The sequence below is a fragment of the Nyctibius grandis genome, chromosome 32 (genome assembly GCF_013368605.1).
Source record: "Nyctibius grandis isolate bNycGra1 chromosome 32, bNycGra1.pri, whole genome shotgun sequence".
NCBI lineage: Eukaryota > Metazoa > Chordata > Aves > Nyctibiiformes > Nyctibiidae > Nyctibius > Nyctibius grandis.
In genome coordinates, this window is record NC_090689.1 from 1,435,163 (window position 1) to 1,455,738 (window position 20,576).

General features: G+C 45.4%; 1 protein-coding gene across 1 annotated transcript; it reads left to right on the top strand.

Annotated features, from left to right (window-relative positions):
• Nucleotides 1-390: 390 nt before the first annotated feature.
• On the top strand, nt 391-16,829 carry PLEKHB2 (pleckstrin homology domain containing B2). The gene is made up of 8 exons (XM_068421090.1): nt 391-459; nt 3,773-3,840; nt 4,466-4,618; nt 5,382-5,484; nt 6,421-6,460; nt 8,977-9,066; nt 10,214-10,328; nt 12,670-16,829. Exons 2-8 carry the CDS (start codon nt 3,804-3,806, stop codon nt 12,804-12,806), a joined length of 675 nt encoding a protein of 224 aa, XP_068277191.1. The 5' UTR covers nt 391-459; nt 3,773-3,803; the 3' UTR covers nt 12,807-16,829.
• The last annotated feature ends 3,747 nt before the right edge of the window (nt 16,830-20,576 follow it).

Genomic DNA, 20,576 nt, shown 5'->3' on the forward strand with positions numbered 1-20,576 from the left:
CCTGAATACTTGTGTGACTGCTTGAACAAAGTGACTGTCGTTCTCTGTTGCAGTTCCATGGCCCGAGATCAGAAAATGTCCCTTTCATAATCGTTAAGACAGGAAGAAAACACAGAAGTCTGTCTGAGCGTGATGGCGCTGACACCGCCAACCGCTGCCCTGTGCAGAGGGGGACGCATCTAAAACACCGAGAAACGGCGCGTCTCGGGAGCGGAAGCCGTTAGCCCTCACGGGCCCGCACCCCCGGCCCACGGAGGGAGCCCCACGGGGACACGCACGTTCCCACGGCAACCACGGCGCGCCCCGCACGGCCCCGCTTCGGCGGCGGAGGGAGCCCGGGCGGTGCGGGCAGCGGGGCCGGGCCGGGGCGGCGCAGCGCGGCGGGCTGACGTCAGAACGGGGCCGGCGCTGCCCGCGGGCGGAGGGGGGCCGCAGCGGGAGCGGGGTCGGCGGCGGCAGGTAGGTGCGGCGGGGGGCGCGGGGCTGTGCGGCTGCCCGGCCCGGCCACCGCCAGCCGCGCGAAGGGCAGCGGGGCCGCGGAGCAGGCCGGGGCCGGGGGGGGCTCCCCCGGGGTCCCTGGTGGCGGGTCCCTTCCGTCGGCCCGGCGGCCGGGTACGCGGAGGGCGAGACGGCGCTGGCGGGGCAGGGCTCGGCGGCCCGTGCGGGGCGAGCCGGCCGCGCCCAGCCCGCTGCCCGGCGGCTGGTCACGGGAGGGAGCGGGGGGGCGCGGGGAGCGGAGCTGCCGCCTGGCCTTGGCCGCCGCCTGCCGTCACAGGGGGGCGGGAGGGAGGCGGCGAGCCCGGGCTGGGGCCAGCTCGCCCCCGGGAGGCCCGTCGGGCGGAGCTGTCCCCGGTGGGAGAGGGGAGAGTGGGGTGGTGCCTCTCAAAGCGCCTGTTCCGGACACTGACTCGCTCGTGTATGGGCAGGGTTTGAACTGAGAGCCACATCTCTCAGAACTACGCATTGGCTAGTGAAAAATAAACACAACTTCATGCAAAGCAGCCCTGCATGTCTCTAGCTGCAGAGTCAGAAAGTTCCAAAAATAGAAAGCTTGCTTTAAGGGACAGGGGGGCACACAGGGTTACCCGTGAACACTCCTCTGGAGTTCGGTCTGTGTGGCTAAGCCCCTTCTATCTCCATGGATTGCAGAATTGGGTCTGTTGCTAGTTTGACTGCATTAATCAAAATTGCTCTAGTAATGACAAGCTGCAGGTAGAAATACTTGAAGTTTTGCTTTTCCTACCACCAACTGGGTTGGAGAACAAGAAGTGAACTGGAATAGGCTGTTGGATATTCTGCATTATATTCTGTGCAAAATAGGAAAACTGCTATTCCAGGGAGCAGGAAGGAATAGCCCACACCTTGGCTGCGTTTACTCTTATCTTGCGTTCAGTTTAGGGTGCTACTACTTTTAGATTTCAGTCACTAAGGAACTTCTATTGAGGTTGGTGATAAATTGCTTTATCTTTGTTTAAATCCCATTTTCCATCTTGGTTGCACCGAGCTGGTTTAACAAGCAAATAATACTCAGTTGCAACTGATCTTGCCAGGCTATCTTCTAGCTCTGCAAATACTCTTACATAAAACATAATGTGGTTGATTGTGAATACTGTATAGGACTTCAAGTGAGTGATTGTGCTTAAAAAGGACCAGAGAAGAATATCTAATTGTTTTTGCACCTCCTACTTCAGTGCTGACAGATTGTTCTGTGTGATTCCCTGAAGTTTTGGGCTCTTAAATTCTGTGCTGGGAAAATGTAGTTGTTGCATCTGAGATCACTTGCAAGGTGCTGTACAGCTGCTGAAGCCTCTTTTGCTGTTGTAGCCCTAGATAGCTGTGAGACATTGTCATGTGAGACTGTGGTTGTGAGCCATTCTGTAATCATGGGCAAAACTCAATTTGTCAAGAGAAATGTTTTCTTCATTTCTTCCCCTTTATGTGTCTAAGTTAAATCTAATTATGCTGTTGTGTAACAGAGTAGGTTTAAAAGCAGCAACAAACATTCGGTGGCCTAATCTAGCACTTGCAACAGACCTGAAGTTCATGTAAGTTCTTTGTTGGCTCTTAGACTATTAAAAGGCCTCTGGAAATACACAGTGATTTCACCTTCGTGGACAAACTGGAAGACATGGGAGCACCACTGGAGAGACCCATTCCTGTGAAACTGAAGAGCAAGATGGCTATTTCCTTGTAAAGGAGAATCTAGGGGGAGAGGAGCATATACTGGGGTGGTGGGAGAATGGGGCTCAGGTCCTTTGTAGCGCTTTGTTACTTTGGAAGAATAAATTGGCCTCTATTCATGAAGCTCAGTCTCTGTAGACAGGTGCCCACAGACCTCAGAGCAGGACCGGGTAACCAGCATTAAAGCAGGACAGGAGTTTGACACTCCCTTTCAATGGGCTGTCAGCTAAATGTTTGTTTTCCCAGCGAGCTGGTACAAAAGCCAAGAGTAAGAGGCTTATCTTGGAGTTTAAACTTTACCTGCAGGTGGTTCTCACCATCACACCCCAGCCTGTGCTGGATATGGCATTCCTTCAATATGAAATCCTACTGGCTATAGTCTTCACTTGTGTGTTACGGTATTTGCCCAGTACTGTGAGGAGGACACAGCTACAAGTAATATCCAACAGATGGCATATGTACATCTATCAGAAAATAAGCGGATGCTTTCCTAGCTTTATATTTTACTAGAAGATAACAAAACTCTCTTCTCTTTCTCCCTCCCCCATCTGGGAGGAGGTCCTGTGTGTATCAAGTCTACTGTGCCACCTTTCCCCCCCCTCTTCTTGTGCTGCTACAAGTAGAAGGTTATCTGGTAGGTTTAAGTATCTGTCTCTCATATTGGCTTACAAGCCCCACAAATAATTTCTTAAAAAGGCAGCCTCAAGGGAGGCTTAAAATGCTTCTGTTCTTGCTTTTCTAGTTCAATTGCATCCAGATAGTTGTATTTTTATTAATCCATTCTAGAACAATAGTCAGAACACCATTATGCTATAAAATAAAAACTCATCCTCCGATATATCCTATGCTTGATCTCTTTTCTTTGGCATGCTCATAAACTAGAGTGCAGTTGCCAAATGCTTCATGTCACGTGTGATAACTTGAATTTAATGCAGGGTCCTTCCCACGCCATTTGAAGCTTCATGTAAAAGTTGAGGAGAAATTAGAATCTCACTTCATGATCTTAACTTTTACTTATTTCAATTCATCTTGGAGGGAGCTAGTGATGATTTGGAAGAAATACAAGTCATAAAATCAGCTTTCTCCTTCCTGTTTAAGATTAAGCTGTTTCAACTTTTATCTTGGCTGGACTTTGAGCCAGTGAATGAAAAAAACAGAAGAGGAAGTACAGAAAAAGGGAGGTAGGGAAGAAGTGAGGGCGCTTAGTAACTCGAGACTGCAGAATACAGGAAGCACAGGTACGTCAAGAGAAGAACTTTGAAAGGAACTCATGGTGAGTCACGAAGTGGTCACTCCAGTCTGTCTCTTCCCCATGTTGCAAGATTGGCAGCTGTAAGCTTGTGTGTTTTCCAGTTAAACTTAGAAGTGGTCTCTGATAGTCATGTTGGATTGCTACAATTGCACATTTGTTCCATTTGTTAAGTCCTAGAATACTAGTTGTGCCTTACTGATTAACTTCAGCTGAGATCTGCCTTGTCTCTCTGCAATACTAGCTGGGTATACACAGCTATACTACATGAGATTATACCTTGAGATGCCTCTTTCTAATGTACTATTGTGAAATACTGAAGACCACTTTTCTCCCCCTCAGCTTCCTCTTCTGTCCACCAGATTAAGCAACAATGGCATTTGTGAAGAGCGGATGGCTGCTCCGGCAAAGTAAGTCATGGGCCTTTTACCTCCTTTTCTCCCCACTGTGTCTAACTTCTTCAAAAAACATCAGAGCAACTTAGTAATTCCCAGGTCTTTCTTCAAACAAGTCTCTAGCTCTGTGGGTTGGTTTTTGTGGTCTTTTTTTTTTTTTTTTTTTTTTTTTTTAAACCTTTAGGACACTTGACAAAATTACCTGTCATGACAGCATTTCCATGTGACCTTTTGGGTATACCAGTGGGGAACAGGATATACCATAACTGAGGTGTCCGACTGGCATTCAGCTTCAGATGCTGCTCTGTAATTAGTGCCGTATAAGCGGAGACTTGGAAACTTTACCTGATACCTTAACTTAATGTCTTCAATTAGTCATGCCCTCTGCTTGTTCTTGCAGCAAGTCAGAACTAAAGCTCCAGGTTATGCACTTAAACTCAGTTGTGACTTTGAATACTAGATAAATACAGAACCCAATTCTGTAATGTTCTGAAGCGGGGATGTTGTAGTACAGGATTTTGCTTGGCACCTCAGAATGTCTGGGGCAACTGTGAAGGATTTCTTGGTTTATTTTTTATTAACTCTAGGACACAAATACCTCCCAATACGTGCCCTCAAAAGTAGCTGTCTGATTTTTAAGGTACTATTTTACGGCGTTGGAAGAAGAACTGGTTTGACCTGTGGTCTGATGGCCGCTTAATATTCTATGATGATCAAAATCGCCATGATATAGAAGATAAAATCCACATGCGAATCCATTGCATCAACCTCAGAGTGGGGAAAGAGTGTCGAGGTAATAATGAAACCTTCAGGTTTTGTGCATTCAGAGATTGTTTACAACTTCAGTGCCTGCCCAGTATACCATTTACAACACTACTGCAGAAGTAAACATGTCCAAGAACTGTGCAACTTCACTGTTGTTAAAAAAACCTCCCACCCCTCTCGCTGCGCCCCGCCCAAAAAAAACCCAACCCAACCAACTAATAAATTCCCTTATAGATACTCAGGGCATGGCATCACCACGTGATAGATTAGGTTAGGGTTTGATACTTGTTTTTAAAACTCAGGACAGTGTACCATATATGCAGGTGGCAGGCGTGCACGTGAGAATGGGATGCTCACAGTAGACTTGTGTGTCTGATTATAGGGTGTTACTGGTGTACTTACAGTGCTGGCTGGAGTGAGAGGCAGGACTAGAAGTGGGAAACATCAGCAGATTTTTTTCAAGTATTATTAAGTTCACTTCTAGCATTTGTTACTACTCGATGCTGACACAAGTGTTGGAGAGTACTTATTGCTAAGCATGGATTGGCTCTGCTGTAAGACACTTGCATTTCTTAGGAATGATGTTCAGAGCTACTTACTTTCAGGACACTCTAAAGAATGAGAACAGGTTATTTCCTTCTGTAATTTGTTCTGATGCCACAGAAAGCAGCTACAACTGGCCCTAGTTTATTTTTTCCAGATTTTGCATGAACTGTCTCCCTTCTTGTAAATGTGATCACAAAATTCTGGTTATAAATATTTCATAGCTCGTCTCTTTTTTTCTGACTCAGATTTCCAGCCTCCAGAGGGGAAGCAGAGAGACTGTTTACTGCAGATTGTTTGCCGTGATGGGAAGACGGTCAACCTCTGTGCAGAGAGTGCAGATGACTGCCTGTAAGTCTGCCAGAGAGTATTGGTTTTGCTGCCTCTTCCTCTTTTATCTTTTTCTCTCTCTCCCTAAAATTATTTTCCTTCCTTTAGACTTTCAGAGACACGTTTTGAGAACGTTTCCAAGCAAATAAAAGCAGGCTTTCAGTGACAAAAAAAAAAATAGATCTCCCATAAGAAGTTGTCTAGCTCATGCAAACTAACTGCAAGTTAAGTCACTGAAAACACTGAAGGGTGAGGAGGAGTAAAACAATCTTATTAACATGGTTAATGCAACACTTGCTGAACAGATTTTTTTTTTTTTTCACTTTTCCCATTCTTCAAGTAGTACATGATCCTGCATAGCCCAAGGACATCCCAATCAGCAGTGAAAGGAAGAATACTCCATTATTGTGAACTCTCAACTGAGCTTGGCTGTGTACAGTTAGATAACTTCTATCATCAGTGTTTGCCAAGGGTGCGTGGTGCATCGAGCATGCTCCCAGCCACAGGGCATGGGCGTATCTGTGTGAAGTGTACGTACCTTCTGTGCAAACTGTAATAGTGTGAAGACCTACACTTTCTAGTCAGCACAGATGCAACTGTTCAGACAAGAGATACAATTTCCCTGGTGCATCTCTTCCTACCTTATCCTGAGCATGGCTGCATATTACGTAGCTGTTGTGCTTGCAGTGAGGACCTTCAAACCCGCATCTGTTCCTTCTCGTGCTCCTCCTCAGTCCTTCTCAGCTCTGCAAAGAAAGTAATTATTTCTCAATCTTGATGTAACACCTTTGTGCATTTATTTTAGTGTATCGTTAGGCTTTGACATATGCAGTATCTTAAACTCTGCTCCTGCAGTACCTCTAGTTGCTAACCTCGTTTTTTTCATAGTCCTGAAAAGTGGCGTTAATTTTTATCAGTGTTCCACTAAACAGTGGTGGTGGTTTTTTTTTTTTGCAGGGCATGGAAAATTGCTCTCCAGGATGCCAGAACAAACACGGTAAGTGTACTACCTAGACTTTATACTGATAGAGAAGCAGCACATCAGTGTTATGTGTGGTCCAGCAGTTTACTTCTGAAATCATGTTCCATCCTTCTCTGCTAGAGAAAAACAGGGTCATGAGCATGATGGTAAGGCTTGTGGGTGGGGAGAAGAATGATCCTCTGGATCACAAGCACATGTCATCCTTGCAGCCAAGTCCCAGGCAAATAAACGCTTGGTGGAAGGGATTGATTTCAGGGCATGACTTCTCTGGGTGGGAGTGAGCGTTTGGGAAGTTGGTCTGGAAGGGATGTGGGCAAAAAGTAAATCTTCTGCAACCAGTAAAAATGCACTTTCCACTCCTAGTATTTGTTGCCTTCCAGGTGCAGTGCTAAAGGCAGCTTACTGCAAAGAAGCTGTTTGTTGATGTAGATCATTACATTGTGGGATGCTTCTTGGCGGAGACTAGGGAAGGCGCAAGAGTGGAGGGGAGTGCAGGCATGCAGAGGAGGAGTGTGTTACCTCGCACCTGCATGCTAGCTGTGGAGAGTGAAGAGGTCAGGAACCATAAATGCCTCTCTGAATCTTGGAGTTCTCTAGAGAACTGTGTCTTTGGGGAACCACATCCATCCACTTGTGGGTATTGTTAACTTGTTTTTCCACCAGACTGCCTTCCAGAGTACTCTTCAGCACTAGCCTGCCTTAGACGGCTAGACTGAACCAACCTGAGATGTTTCTGTTTCACAGGGAAATGCTGGGTTTTGTAGAAGCTTATCTCAGTTTTTGATGGGTCACATTAACATTGCCACTGTACTGAGGCATCTGTCATATGATATAACTTAGATCTGTAGATACCAAAAGCAAACGCTTGTCAGCAAAACTACCCTGGACACGATTGCCTCTGACTGCAGCCATCCTATGCGGCTTCATGGTGTTAAATGAGAAGTGGAGGAATTGTCTTCATGCAGAGGACACAACACTCATGGTCTGTCTGCTCTGGTTTTAGGGGCTTTATCTTGCTCAGAGGACACAACACTCATGGTCTGTCTGCTCTAGTTTTAGGGGCTTTATCTTGCTTATGTGTGAGATGGTGACTCCTGGTTTAAGGAGTTAGGAGCTGCTGCTTTTCATCTCTCTGCCACTCAGCTGCCAGCCCTGCTAGATGGCATTCAAAATTTGCCAGTGCATCACCTTTGTCAGCCAAGGCAGACCCCTGCTACTGAAAGCAGGGCAGGTAGCTCTCTGCTCAAGTAGCAGCATAAATTAGTACTTTCCAAAGCTATTGCAGGTCTCCAACAAGGACTTGAACTAACTGGGTAACTGGGTTTGAGGCCATCTGTAGGTGTCTGACACAGCTTTCAAAAATACTGAGCATCCAGCAGTGCCTCATAACTTTACTGGAAGAACAGGGTGATCACCCCAGCTTTGAGAATTATGTCATTCACAGACATTCGCAGGCTTGTGTCATGTGCCTGTACAGAGCTCCCTATAGCAGAACAGAATACCTTTACTGCTAAGATGTGAGCATTTGTTGGACTTCCTCTAAGGTGGTGGAAATACCTGCCTCTTCATGTAGTGCTTTCAACAGTGTGTTTCAAGCAATCCTTAGAATCTCCACCACAAGTTTGACCTGAGATATGGCCACAGTATGCCCTCAAAAGCCTTTCTACAGTCCAGGTGCAAGAGACAATAGGAACATTTTCTATTGAGCTATTAAAGCATTCACTTACAAATTAAAAAAAGGGAGCTGTTTGTTTTTTCCCTTGGGATAGGACACTGACTAAGAGCATCACTGTAGATTCCTGGTATTAGGGGCAAGTATACAAGGCAACTGTAACAAATCTTAATTGTCTTTGAGAGCTCCTTGTAGATGGATTCAAGTAAGTTATCACCTTTGCCTCATGGCTGCCTTCAAAAAGGACCGGAATTGTAGGTGGCATTTGCAAAGTAATTCCCTAAAAACAAGCCCCCCAACTCCCTACAGTTAAACATCTCTTACTGTATTATTTTTTAAAGTCTCCTCACAGCCAGAAAGTGAGAGGAGGCTAAGAATTGTGACAGTGTTCTGCTCAAATGATCAGGTGCCACTTTTGACTACTGCATTTGTTTCCTTTATCTGCTCTTGCAGAACTTGGTGATACCACTCTAGGGTGCCAGGAAGCAGCTAGCTTAGTTGTGAAGACTTTTTTATCTGAAAACTGAGGATGAACAAGAGGGTAATTTCTAAAACAGAGGCTATGAAATGATGGAAGGAGACAGTGTGCTTGCAGGTACATGTATGCATGTGTGTGCACACACGGAGATAAGAAATTTATGGCTCCTTTCTGTGGTCGATCAGGCATTTATATTCTCCCAGGTCTGCTCTCCAAGTAGTTTCTTTTTGCAGCACTTTATAAGCTACTCACTGCTTTCCTAACACGCAGCACGTCTAAAGGTTGCTCTTTCTTTGGGGTCACGAAGTTTTAATCCTTGCACTACTCTAACTGGCTGGCTGTAGGAAAAGGTGATAACTGCTACCTTTCCATGGTGTTCAGGGCTACGTGGGATCTGATGTGATGTATGACGAGACAGCCGTTTCCTCAGCCCCTCCTCCCTATACAGCCTATGCCACACCATCGCCCGAGGTAAGAGCTGCAGTCGGGAACCATTAAAATAAGCGAGGCAGCAGAAGCAGCCATCCTTCAAGCACTCAAACGGTACTCCCGAAGTGCTGTGTTTCACTGTTACATCCAGTTTTAAGGTTTGTACAAAAGGGGAGTGAGAGTAAGGCACTAACAATCTGTTGTCACTCCTATTTGAGATGGATTTCCTTCGAAAGGGGTGAGGTAGATTTGGTTGGGAGGTATATAAAGGGAAGGCTGGCTCAGTGAACTTGGAAAATAAAGCTGCTTAGAGACAGGGCAGAAGTTTTCGCCACGCAGCTTTTAACATAAGGAGGTGTGACTACTTCCACGTTGTGTAAGCGCTGGAAGGGTATAAAATCGGGAGTTTTAAAAATAGGATTTAATGACTGGAGTTGTCACTTCTAACACAGAAGGATTTTGTTGTATCCAAGGTGTCATAGCAACACAATAACTCTAGCTCCTGATGCACAATTCTTTTGCAGTGGAGAAGGAGCAGCATTGAGGCCAAACCAGTATACAGTGGGGATTTCTGGATGTTCTGACTGATGTGCAGTGATACACAAAGGGATAGTTTGGGGTAGTATTACTTGTGGCACTACAGGTGCTCCACTCCAGCCCCTCGCTGTTAGAAATAGTTGTTAAGAACTCGATGTGGTACTGGGAGCTGTATCAGGGCTATCAGCGGGCCTCCTCCTTTGGAGAACGAAATTGCTTCCAAAACACACGGCTACAGAGTATTTGTCCTGAATCTGACATTTACTTGCAGTGTGCTAGAGGAAAGCTGGTTGGAGTTTCTTGGGACCAGCTGCTGCCTACCTAGCCCTTCTGAGCTCTCCAGAGAGCTGCTGTTGGCATGAGGGCAGGGCGAAGAAGCTGGTAAGGCTGCTGTGGCTCTGTCTGATAATCCAGGCCCTGCCTCTGCCATTCACCACCCAGGAAGGGTGGAGCGCGGACGCTGCTTAGGAGCACCTACTTTTTCAAGCAGCTGTTCTGAATCCTTTCCAGGAAGTAGACAGACTGCATCAGTACAGACTGGATATTTTAGCAAAACTTTGACTGCATTAGAAATGAGGGGGAATTGAACGAAGTACATAATCAGATACATAGCAAAGAATACTTTTGTAATGGACATTTTTCATTTCACCAGGTTTATGGCTATGGCTACGATCAGTACAACGGGGCGCATCCTTCTGCTGGTCCTCAGGTCTTCTATGCCTCCAATGGACAAGCTTATGCTGTTCCTTATCAGTATCCATACCAAGGTAATCGCTATCAACCACATCCTTCACCTTCCTGTAGAAGCTATTTGAGTCAGTCTTTCTGGCTTTAATTCTATTAATCACCATCCTTTACCACGCACCACTCCTGCACAACAGAGTGATAGAAAGAAACCTGACTTGCAACTGGAACCAAGTCCCCTTACCCTTTCACAACAAAGCAAGTGCAGCGAAATTTGTACTAAGTGATTTAACCTTCCCAGTGTGATCCCAACATATTTAAATTACTTCATAAACTCTTTCTGAAGCCTGCAGAACTCTCTTAACTACAGTAGGCCGCATGTTTTCTAAGGAAAGATAGAAGAGCCAGAACAAGATTGATTCAGTACTCCATATTGGGCATTGATGGAGCTTTTGATTCATCTGTTGCTCTTATACCTAGCTTAATTATTTCAACACTGATGTTCAGCTATGACCTCAGAATTAAATGCAAGTTACAAAGATAAATCCACTCCTAAAGCATGGTAGTTCCTGCCCCCCATACTGGAATTGCTGTAAGGCAGTACATTCAGCCTTGTGAAGTCTTCTATTGCTCTGTTCAGGTTTGTATAGCTTTCAATCCCAATAAAAGTGGAAAGAGAGTAAAATTTTAGTGTCTGCTTTTAAGCTTAGTCACCTTAATTAGTATTAGCTTTGCGTAGAGACCCCCAGTCTTACAGAATTGGGGCTTGAGAGTATTACAGGTAATATAAATCAGAAGATTTAACTTACTAATTGTTTATGATCTGGCTCTGCAAACAAGAATGTCTATTCAGAAATTTTTTCAGTTTTGAGGGAGATTTTTTTTTCTATTTGACATTTGTCAGTTTATTTCATTTGCCTTTTCCATTTTTTGTTACAAGGGAGGTGCATCAGCCTAAAGCTTTTAAAGCTTTCCTCACCTAAGTTAGTGAAGTCCTAAGATACAGACCATATATATGCAAACACAGAGGAAGGTGGGTTCTGTTGGTTCTCAGCAGCTGAAAAGCAGCAGCTTGTTGAAAATCCCAAAAACCATTTTTAAAAAACTACCAGCAGGCCTTGGAAATCAAGCATCAGAAACCTGTGTGATAAAAATGCAGCATTAAACAGCAACTCTCCTAAACAGTTTGCAAGTCCAGTGTGTTAAGATACTAGGGATAGGTTGGGCACAGTAACCAAGCCTCAATATTTTTCTTCACTAGGGTTACTGCAACCAAATCTTAGGGGTCAAGTTCACCCCTAGCAATGAACTTAACCCCTGTACTTTCGGGTTCATTGCTCATTCTCTGAATTGACATAATCCTTCTCGAGGTTCCCAGTCATGCATTGTTGAGAGTCTGTGAGAGCCTTTTCCAGTTGTACTAGGTGGATTACTTCAATATCTGTTACAAAAAACACTGCAGTATCTTCAAGAATATTTAATCTTTCTGAAATGTCTGGAAGGGAAAGCAGGACACTTATGTTTGCTTTGCAGCAGGAGCTAAGTCACAAAACATGACAGGTGGAGCTCGTGCAAGTCTGTTGCAGAGCAAGTGTCAATTGGTGGTTTCTTGACTCTTAGGTTAGTTCCTTACTACTGGGACAATCTTCATCTGAAAGGAAATGTAGCAGCTGTCACCACACTGTTGGTGGTGTGGTGATCAGTCCAGGATGTGAGGGCTGAATTGTAGTAGGCAGTAATTGTAGAGTAAATAACTGATACACAGCTTCTGACAAACCACTGGCTTAAGAGCTGCCAAAGATTTTTTTTTTTGGTGGGGAACTACACTATTTGCCTTAACTTCGAGGTTGAATCAATTTTTAGACCCATTCTTGCATTAAATCCCCTAAGTGTTTGATAGAATGATACAAGTAATTCTTAGGTTCTTTGCTAATACAAATCATAGACTCATAGAATGTCCTGAGTTGGAAGGGACCCACAAGGATCATCGAGTCCAACTCCTGTCCCAGCATAGGACAACCCCAGAATTCACACCATGTGTCTAAGGGCATTGTCCAAATGCTTCTTGAATGCTGTCAGGCTTGGTGCCATGACTGCTTCCCTGGGGAGCCTGTTCCAGAGCTCCACCACCCTCTGGGTGAAGAACCTTATGCAGAACAATGTTCAGTTTTACATTTGTGATGAGCTTTTCTCCCAGATACTAAACTCTTACAAGGCTAGAAGTGTTGCTAGGCCTCTGGATTTATTTAATAAACGTGGAGGCTGAATCCAAAGCAGAGATGTATTCTACCTTTGCCGCTGACATCATCTTAGTGCTCAATGGAAGGAAGAGGGTGAAAGAATGGGCATGTTTTGAAATTGCAACGCATGGTATTAAGATAGACATTTCTTTTGCCCTCCTCCTAACAATCTCTTATTACCTAGGACCTTATGGCCAACCCCCTGCAAACCATATCATCATTCGAGAGCGTTACCGTGACAGCGATGGAGATCTCGCACTGGGCATGCTTGCTGGAGCAGCAACCGGAATGGCTCTGGGATCATTATTCTGGGTCTTCTAGATTACCCGTTCCTTATCTCTGTAGTTCCAAAAAACCTTTATTGTGTGCAATAATATATTGGCAATGTTGTTTACTGTTAAACTTTAAGAAATGCAATAGTTATTTTTCAGTAGTGACATCTTAATAACTGATTCTTAACTGTCTTAAGGAGAGTTTAAAGGCACCATTTAATTAAGTGGTTGGAGATGGCATGTGCTGCTCTTGAATGCTGTTGTGATGTCTGGAGTCACAAGGATTTGTACTGATAAGGATCAATACGAGCACCAATGTAACATGGTAGCAGTCACCAGCTTTGTGAACAGACTGTTATTGTAAACACTGTGGGACAAATGGATTTTCTGAGGGGTCTAAAATCTGGTCTGAATAGGAGGTTCACAGGAGCCCTGCATTAGTATATATGTACTACTGGCTTCTGAACATTCCCTGGACAAACACACAGCTCAGCAGAAACTCTTTGGCATTAGGTAGGCTGCCATGCTTGAGGATTTTCTTGTTTTCAACCTTGCGTGCAGCAGATGGTAGTGTATTTTCTTAGATGGAGTCCTATACCTGTCTCTCACACCATCCAGGTGAAGTTGTCTTTGAGAACATATAAGCACACTGCTAAGCAACAGCAGCACTCCTCAGTTCTTTTATTTTCCCTGAAATGTGAATGACCAGTGGCAAGGAAGACCAATGTTTGTTGTTCCACCTCCCTCTTCATCATGAATCACTCTTCTCTAGTCAGATGGAAGTAATGGATCTTTAGCTTTGCAAGTGGTCTTCCTTGTCTGTAGAACAGTTGCCTCAGACACTGGCCCAACTGCATTGCTGAGGAATAGGCCATTGTCTGGTGTCTCTGCTCATTACTGCTATGGCTCTGCAGAGGCTGCAGGAGGAGAACTAACTTGAACAACCCTTGCCCTGTTGGGCCTGCCAGAACCCCCCTGCAGGCAGTATTAGTCATGAGGGAAGAGACAAACAGCACAAGTAGACCTTGCACACAGGCACTTTGGTTTAGCTGCCTTGCCATGGCTAGGATAGAATGTCTGCCTCAGCCTCCAAGGTTTCCTGAACCAGGTTCATTATTTGCAACTAGTTTTGAGCACAGCTGAGCCTGTGGTTTTTCTATGCACGCTCCCCCCTCACATTCAGCAGGTCTTTTCTTCCCTCCACGACTTGTTAAGGAAAACACTCCAAGGAGCCTGGCTGGCTTTGCTTGTAATGTCTGGTTCCTTACACAACATGCTCCTGCAGGCTGCTGTGCTACGGACTGTAACCTGGAGTGCAACTGTTGTGTGTGTTATGTGGCTTAGTACCTTATCCTGTTATAGTCCATGCTGAGCTGTGCTTGGCAGGGAGAGCAAGCTCTGAAGAAATGCACGTGCTTTCTTATTCAGGTAAAAGAGGCAGGGTGCCTAAGTAGAGTTCTTTATAGTAAGACAAATTATTTTTATACTTCCCCTTTCAGCTTCCTGTATTCATACTGCTTTAATATGTCCAGTCTTTTATGCTTTCATTCAGAAGTAGGTTAATTTCCTTAAGGTTCATAGGGTTTCAGGTATGTCAGGAAAGATTAAAATAGATGAGAACTTGCACTCATATAAATTTAGATCAAGCCTCAACCTTTTTCACTTCATCCTAAAGCTGTCTTAGCTCTATCCTACATATTTAAGCAACAGAAGTCTTAGACAAGAGTTTGGGTAGCAGCCAGGGGAAGCACTAAGCTTTCATGACTCTCAGGACCAACTCAACAAACTGAAATCATCAGAAGGAAACAGACAAATGTAATCTTGGCTGCATTACTAAGAGTGGGCCTAATCCAGGGAATGCAAACTTCTTTCAAGAAGCTTTGGCTCAGACCCACACCCCAACATGCATGCATGTGCTTTCACAGATTAATACAAGCTGCATGTGTTCTGCCAGTGGTATGTGCTGAAAGGACTTGTTGGAGGTTCAGAAGAGGACTAAAGCAAAAGTTTCCTATTGCTAGTCCAAACCAAGAGAAATTGGAGTACACTACTGAAGTTCTCCTAGAGGCCTGGTACCCCTGAGGTCAGAAAGAGAAGGTGACTGTCTGGAACTCAAGTGAACAAACCTTTTCCACCCTTTTTAAACCTTGAGATAACCTTGAAGCTGATTACAGGTCTACGCTGCTATTTAGTTTGCGCTTTGCAATATAACTAGTTCTGCAGATGCCTCCATCTCCTCTTCTCGTGTGATATTCAGCTTATAAGAGGTGGGGGGAGAATAAAACAATTGAACATCATTGTGATTTCTTTTGAATTACGTAATGATTGTGAAAGAACAGCACAGCGAATCAGCTAGTAATGTATTTCAAGTTCAGGTTTTATTGTGTGGTGGGTTTTGTTTTTGTTTTTTTACAAGAGCTGTTGATCACAGCAGGGGAACATGTCTCGGACTTTCAGGAGATAACTGTGTCTAGGTCTCAGATTCTTCAAGTGAAGTATATAAGGTAAAGACTGTTGATTGCAAAACACTCCTGGGTTGAATTCAAAGCAAGAAATTATATTTTTTAAAAGTTCAAATTGAAGTAAGTCTCCATTAAAAAAATAACCTTACCCCTTCTCCAGGGGGAAAAAATTTACAAATTGAAACTGAAGATTCTAGTTCCATCTTGGTAACAGTAGGCTGCTTTTATACAAAAATCATGAGCTACTTTGCTATCCTGGTAGCATAGGCATTTAGAAGCTAGAAAGCAAATGTACAAAACTGTGCTGGAGCGTAAAATCAAGACTAGTTATCTCATTGCAGGTGCTTGTAGCCTTTCTGATCTCACTGGAGAAACAGAAATGTCTTGGTATACAAAGCAGCAGCATGGGGATAACCACTTGAATTCACTAGTTGTTAAAGCTCATAGACTTGCTTCCTGAAGACATGGCTGCACCTCCTGCTGTTCAGGAACAGAGTGGAGGTTTGGTCATATCTATAATAATGTCCAGCTGGACACCTAGTCATGACTCAACAGCCTCTCTGCCCTGTCCAGTACTTCATATACCTGCAGCTGGCATGAGCTGAAGGAGCAGGGCCAGTGTGATTTCAGGGCTTGGAGGAACTGCCATGCCAGCTTCTGCAGATTAGGTGATACCAGTGATGGGAAGAGGCAGCGGGTGTGGCAAAATAATTTTCAAACCAGATTGAAATGATAGTCCTAAACAGGTGTTTGTTTCTGAATGGTGCTATTCAGGATGCTGTGATTCCAGTTACACCTGCACAGCACCCAAGCACATGCTTTCCCATCTGAGCCCCAATACATGACCTCTCTGAAGCTATGGGAGGCCCACAGTCACTACAGTGGCACTGGTTTTTGCAGCGTATGTTATCAGTTAAGGATGACAATCTGTTGTATAGCAGTTGCAGTCCACTCTGAATTAAATGGCAGCACTTACAGAGGTCATGAGTCTGTATGTCCATCTGTGACTAGGTACTTCTGGATTCTCAGTTACAAAGAGCTGGACAGAGCCAGGCTTCCAGAGAGTGGGGTAGAAATGCTCAGCCTTCTGGTAAGTCTAACCATGTTGAAGAGGTGAGCCAGGGCCCCCTCCCAAATTCTCAGTTACATGTGAAAGCACAGCTGTTGGCTTCTGCTTAAACATGGGGGGCTAGGGAGCCAGCCACTTCTAGTGGGTGGGTAAACTGCACTGACTTTTGGCAAAGACACATCTTCAGTGCTGAAGCACATCTGAGCTGTGTCTAGATGGAGCTGCCCTAAATGTCACACAACACTGGCTTCATTTTGTTTGTTCTTCAGGGGAGATTCAACAGGTGATAGAAACAGCTAAGCAAGCTGAGTAAAGGAGAAAATTCACACCCGTGTTCCTCAAATGTGTTTGTGGCTTTTCTTCCTCATATGACTAAGACAGATATGTGCAAGCCATGGAGGGTAGCATGCAGCAAATGTTTCCCTTCCCAGATCCTTCATGTTCTTGTGCACTATCTTAACTGCTTTTACTATATGTCCTCATTCTCATTATTAATTTATAGCAAAATACCCTTAGCAATAAAATTAATATTTATGTGTAATTATTTTGTCTTGACATGTTTACTAGCCTTTTTTTCAACATTTCTCATTTAGTCAGTCTGTAGATGGGTATATGTTTTTCAAACATGTAGTCAGCTTACAGGAGGTTTCCTTTGCAAGGAAGCAGTGCCATGGTGAATTCTGTGCACCTCCAGTCTTTCCTAAGCAATTACAAGGCTGACTTTACTTGATAGAAAAACAAACTAAGACAGCTGTGGCTGTTGGAGTTAGAGCTCAGGCTGACATATCTCAGTTACCATTCAATAAAGTTGATGTAACATCCATGAAATCAACAAAGTAACTGCACTAGCACCACTATACCGAGATTAGAATTAAGGCCTATTTCTTTTTTAATGGAGTTGAAGGCTTTGACTCAGAAATGCTTAATCTTGGATATATGCCATGCTGATCCAGATTTACCATTTGACACTGTGTTATCAAATCAACAGATTTGTACTCTTTAGTATTACAGTAAGCAGCTTGGAGCACAGATGTTGCTCTGGGCCAAACGCTACTGGTTGCTGCATTGGTATTTCCCGTTTATGAATTGCTTCAGTGGAATTGGGTACAATCAATAAGTTTGCTTAGACAAAGACACTAAATGACCACAACTAGCTCCACCACCTAAAGGCAGACTATCTTGTACGTTTGCTGGGAATTAAACTATTTGTCAGAAGGACCACAGTACATTTTGTAAACCATTATCCTTGCTTTGCGCACGTTTTGTTTTTACTCTTGAGGGGTGGTGGTTTTTTTGGCCGCTAATCTGGGGGAGGAATGAAAACAAAACTGCTATTTCAACCAACAGTTAATGTAGGAGTACACGTTGCTCTTCTCCCCAGCAGGCTATGCTTGTTTTATCAGTCATCAGTTCCATATGATGGATTTACTAGGCTAAGCAGACCGTTACGTACACTTAACCCTGCACATCAGAGCACCCACCTTTACTGAAATTTCTGCACCAGAACAAGTTAGGGAAGTAAATTTGCTGTGCAAGGCTTCGCAGCTCCATACCTTCCTGAACTGCCGTGCTCCTGACCTGGCAACAGCTTAGAGAATGGGCTTTGCTTCTATTACTGCTTTCCCTTCTGCTACATTCCCTGTCCTGTTTGTGGTCGTTAAATGCAACCACAGTAATTAACTTGGGTTGTATTCCTAAAAGTACCTTTATTTGTCCCTCTCTCCTGTTGCAGTTCACTACAATGCACTGAAGTGAGCGTGAAGCATTTGCCGTTCCCTCCATTTCAGTGGAACTCAAAGTCTCCCCCAGTATGTTGCAAGCACTTAACTACAAATAAGAGGTTGTAACAACGGACTGACAGTAATGTACTGGTTTGGGAGTCTTCTAATTACCACAGGTTATCTCAGTAGGTTTCAGAGTCTGAGGCATCTCTAAAAGGCTCCAAGATTCATAGGGCAAATAAGAACTCCAGATGTATCTGCAGTAATAATTTAAAGCTTAAGACCCATTTGATGACGATTTTTAAGGCACAGGTTGTGAAAGTTCAGACTGACAATACTGGGCTTAATCTAGCTGAATATGGTGGATGCAATAGTGATACCGCGTAATTCTCCAGACAGTTTAGGTACCAAAGTACTAAGTCTCTAGATATGACAGCTGAAGTCAAGAAGAGAGCGACCCAAAACGATCACCAAGAAGCACCCAAAGCGTTCAGGGGCCAGGTGCGTGTGGGGCCTAAGGAGCTTACCCTGAGCAGCGGGCCGCACAGCGCCGCAAATCCACCAGCGCCGCCGGGGCTCCGGGCCGGGAAGGCAGAGCCCGCGCCAGGTTCCCCTCGGACGGGGACTTGCTGTACCGAAGCCGCCCGGCCACCTCGCAGGGTGCCGCCCTGCCCGCGCTGAGCGCCCACCGCCCCGGCTCCCCTCAGGCCCTGCTCGGCCCCGACGGCGCCAGCCCCCGCCGGGCACTCGCCGTCCGGCGCCATCGGCCGCCCGCGCGGGCACAGCGCCGCCGCCGCCCGCTAGATGGCGGCCCGACACCGGCCATGGCGGAGCGGAGCGGCCCGGCCCGGGCCCCGCGCTGTTCCTGCGGGAGCGCGGGCACACGGGGACAATTAAAGCACCCCGAAAGCCGACCTGCTTTCCGCGGCTGGAAACCGTCGGTGGCTGCCCCGAGGAGCCCCGCTAGCAGCCGCGGCTGGTGCCGGAGGAGACGGGCCCGCAGCCCCACGCAGCACAATCCTGCGGGGAACCAGCGGCGTTTCTCAGCCCCGTTTGTAAATGGGTCCGTCAGTGCTGTCTCAGCCCTCGCAGGAGCTCTGCAGCACTCCTGCCCTGCAAATAATACTCTGGGATAACGATCGTATTCATGGGTAGTGAAAAAACCCGCAGGTCTGCAGTTTGCAGGCAGGGCTGCAATACTTTCCAAGCCTGTGCTGATCAAAAGCAGTTTTTCATGGGAACACTCAGACATGATTGTAATGAAAGGCTATTTCCATGCCAAATTTCCATGCTCAAATTCCTCGCTGCTTCAGCTGAAGAGCTGTTTATGATAGAGTCACAGGATTTTTCTGTTACTGGAAATGAAGGGGTATTTTGGTTCTCCTCCAGGAGATGAACTACCTTAGCACCAACCAAAGCCTACCTAGCTCTTGGGCACCTACCACGCTTAGAAAACTTCAGCCCCCCAAACAGGAGTGTTCCTGCTACGCTGGGAAGAGACTGGCATCAGCCTCACACAGCCTTGCAGGGGCTGCTGGCCGAGCACACGAGACTGACGAAAGCCAGCGGTACGCTTGGCAGGGCTCTGGGATCTGGGTTTTCCCAGCCTGCGCTTTAACACAGGAGGACAGACCGAGAGCCCTGGCCTGGGACTAGGATGTTCTGGGTCAGTTTTCCCAGCTCTGTCACAGGCAGTTTGTGTGATGTTGGAAAAAGGCACTTCACATTGTCACATCTCACTTCTCTCGTTCCCAACAGACAGATGGTGTGACACGAAAGAAACAGACGAGTTCATGAAAAGCTGTAAGCTGTTCTGCTCTGTGCGTGCACCGAGGATACAGGGATACCGCTCTAGGTTGGTGTTTTCAGAGACCTTTGATATGATCATAAACAACAACAATTAACGGTGTTTAAATAAGCAACAGCCTAGAATCCAGAGGGCAAGGGCTCGTAATTCAAGAACAGCATCGTGTGTGTTTACACACAGAATATAGGACACAAGGGCTGGAAGAGATTTTTAACCCTTCCTTATCCAGAGCAGACTTGGCTCCACCACCTTGCAACACACGCAGCAAGCCTGAGCCCTAGGAAGGCCCACGGTACACAACCTCCACCTGATGCAGGCAAACAGGGCGAACAACGACTGAGCGTTATTCCAAAGTGGGGGAAGGAAAGGGGAAGAAACACAATTCTCTTTGGACAGAGATTTTTAAAAGGAAGCGTTAAATTTCAATTTCCCTGTTTCACGCTCATTTTAGCTATACAGACAGGACAGATCACTTTAGAAACTGTCTACCTTCAATTCATAGCAACGTAAGCATCAGCAGCATGTAACTTACGTTACCATCTTTCAAACAACTGCCTAGTTCAGCAGATGGAGATGCAACTGTGTCGTGCGTATCAGACCATGCACGATAACAGACGGACTCTGAATACATGAATTGAGTGTCTGGATCATGAGTCTTTACAGACTGTACTGTAAATTTATTTGCTTTTGCAATGACTGGCTGACAAGGTGAAAACAGAGACATTTGTTCTTTAACCACCCTGAAAAATACCGAAGTCAA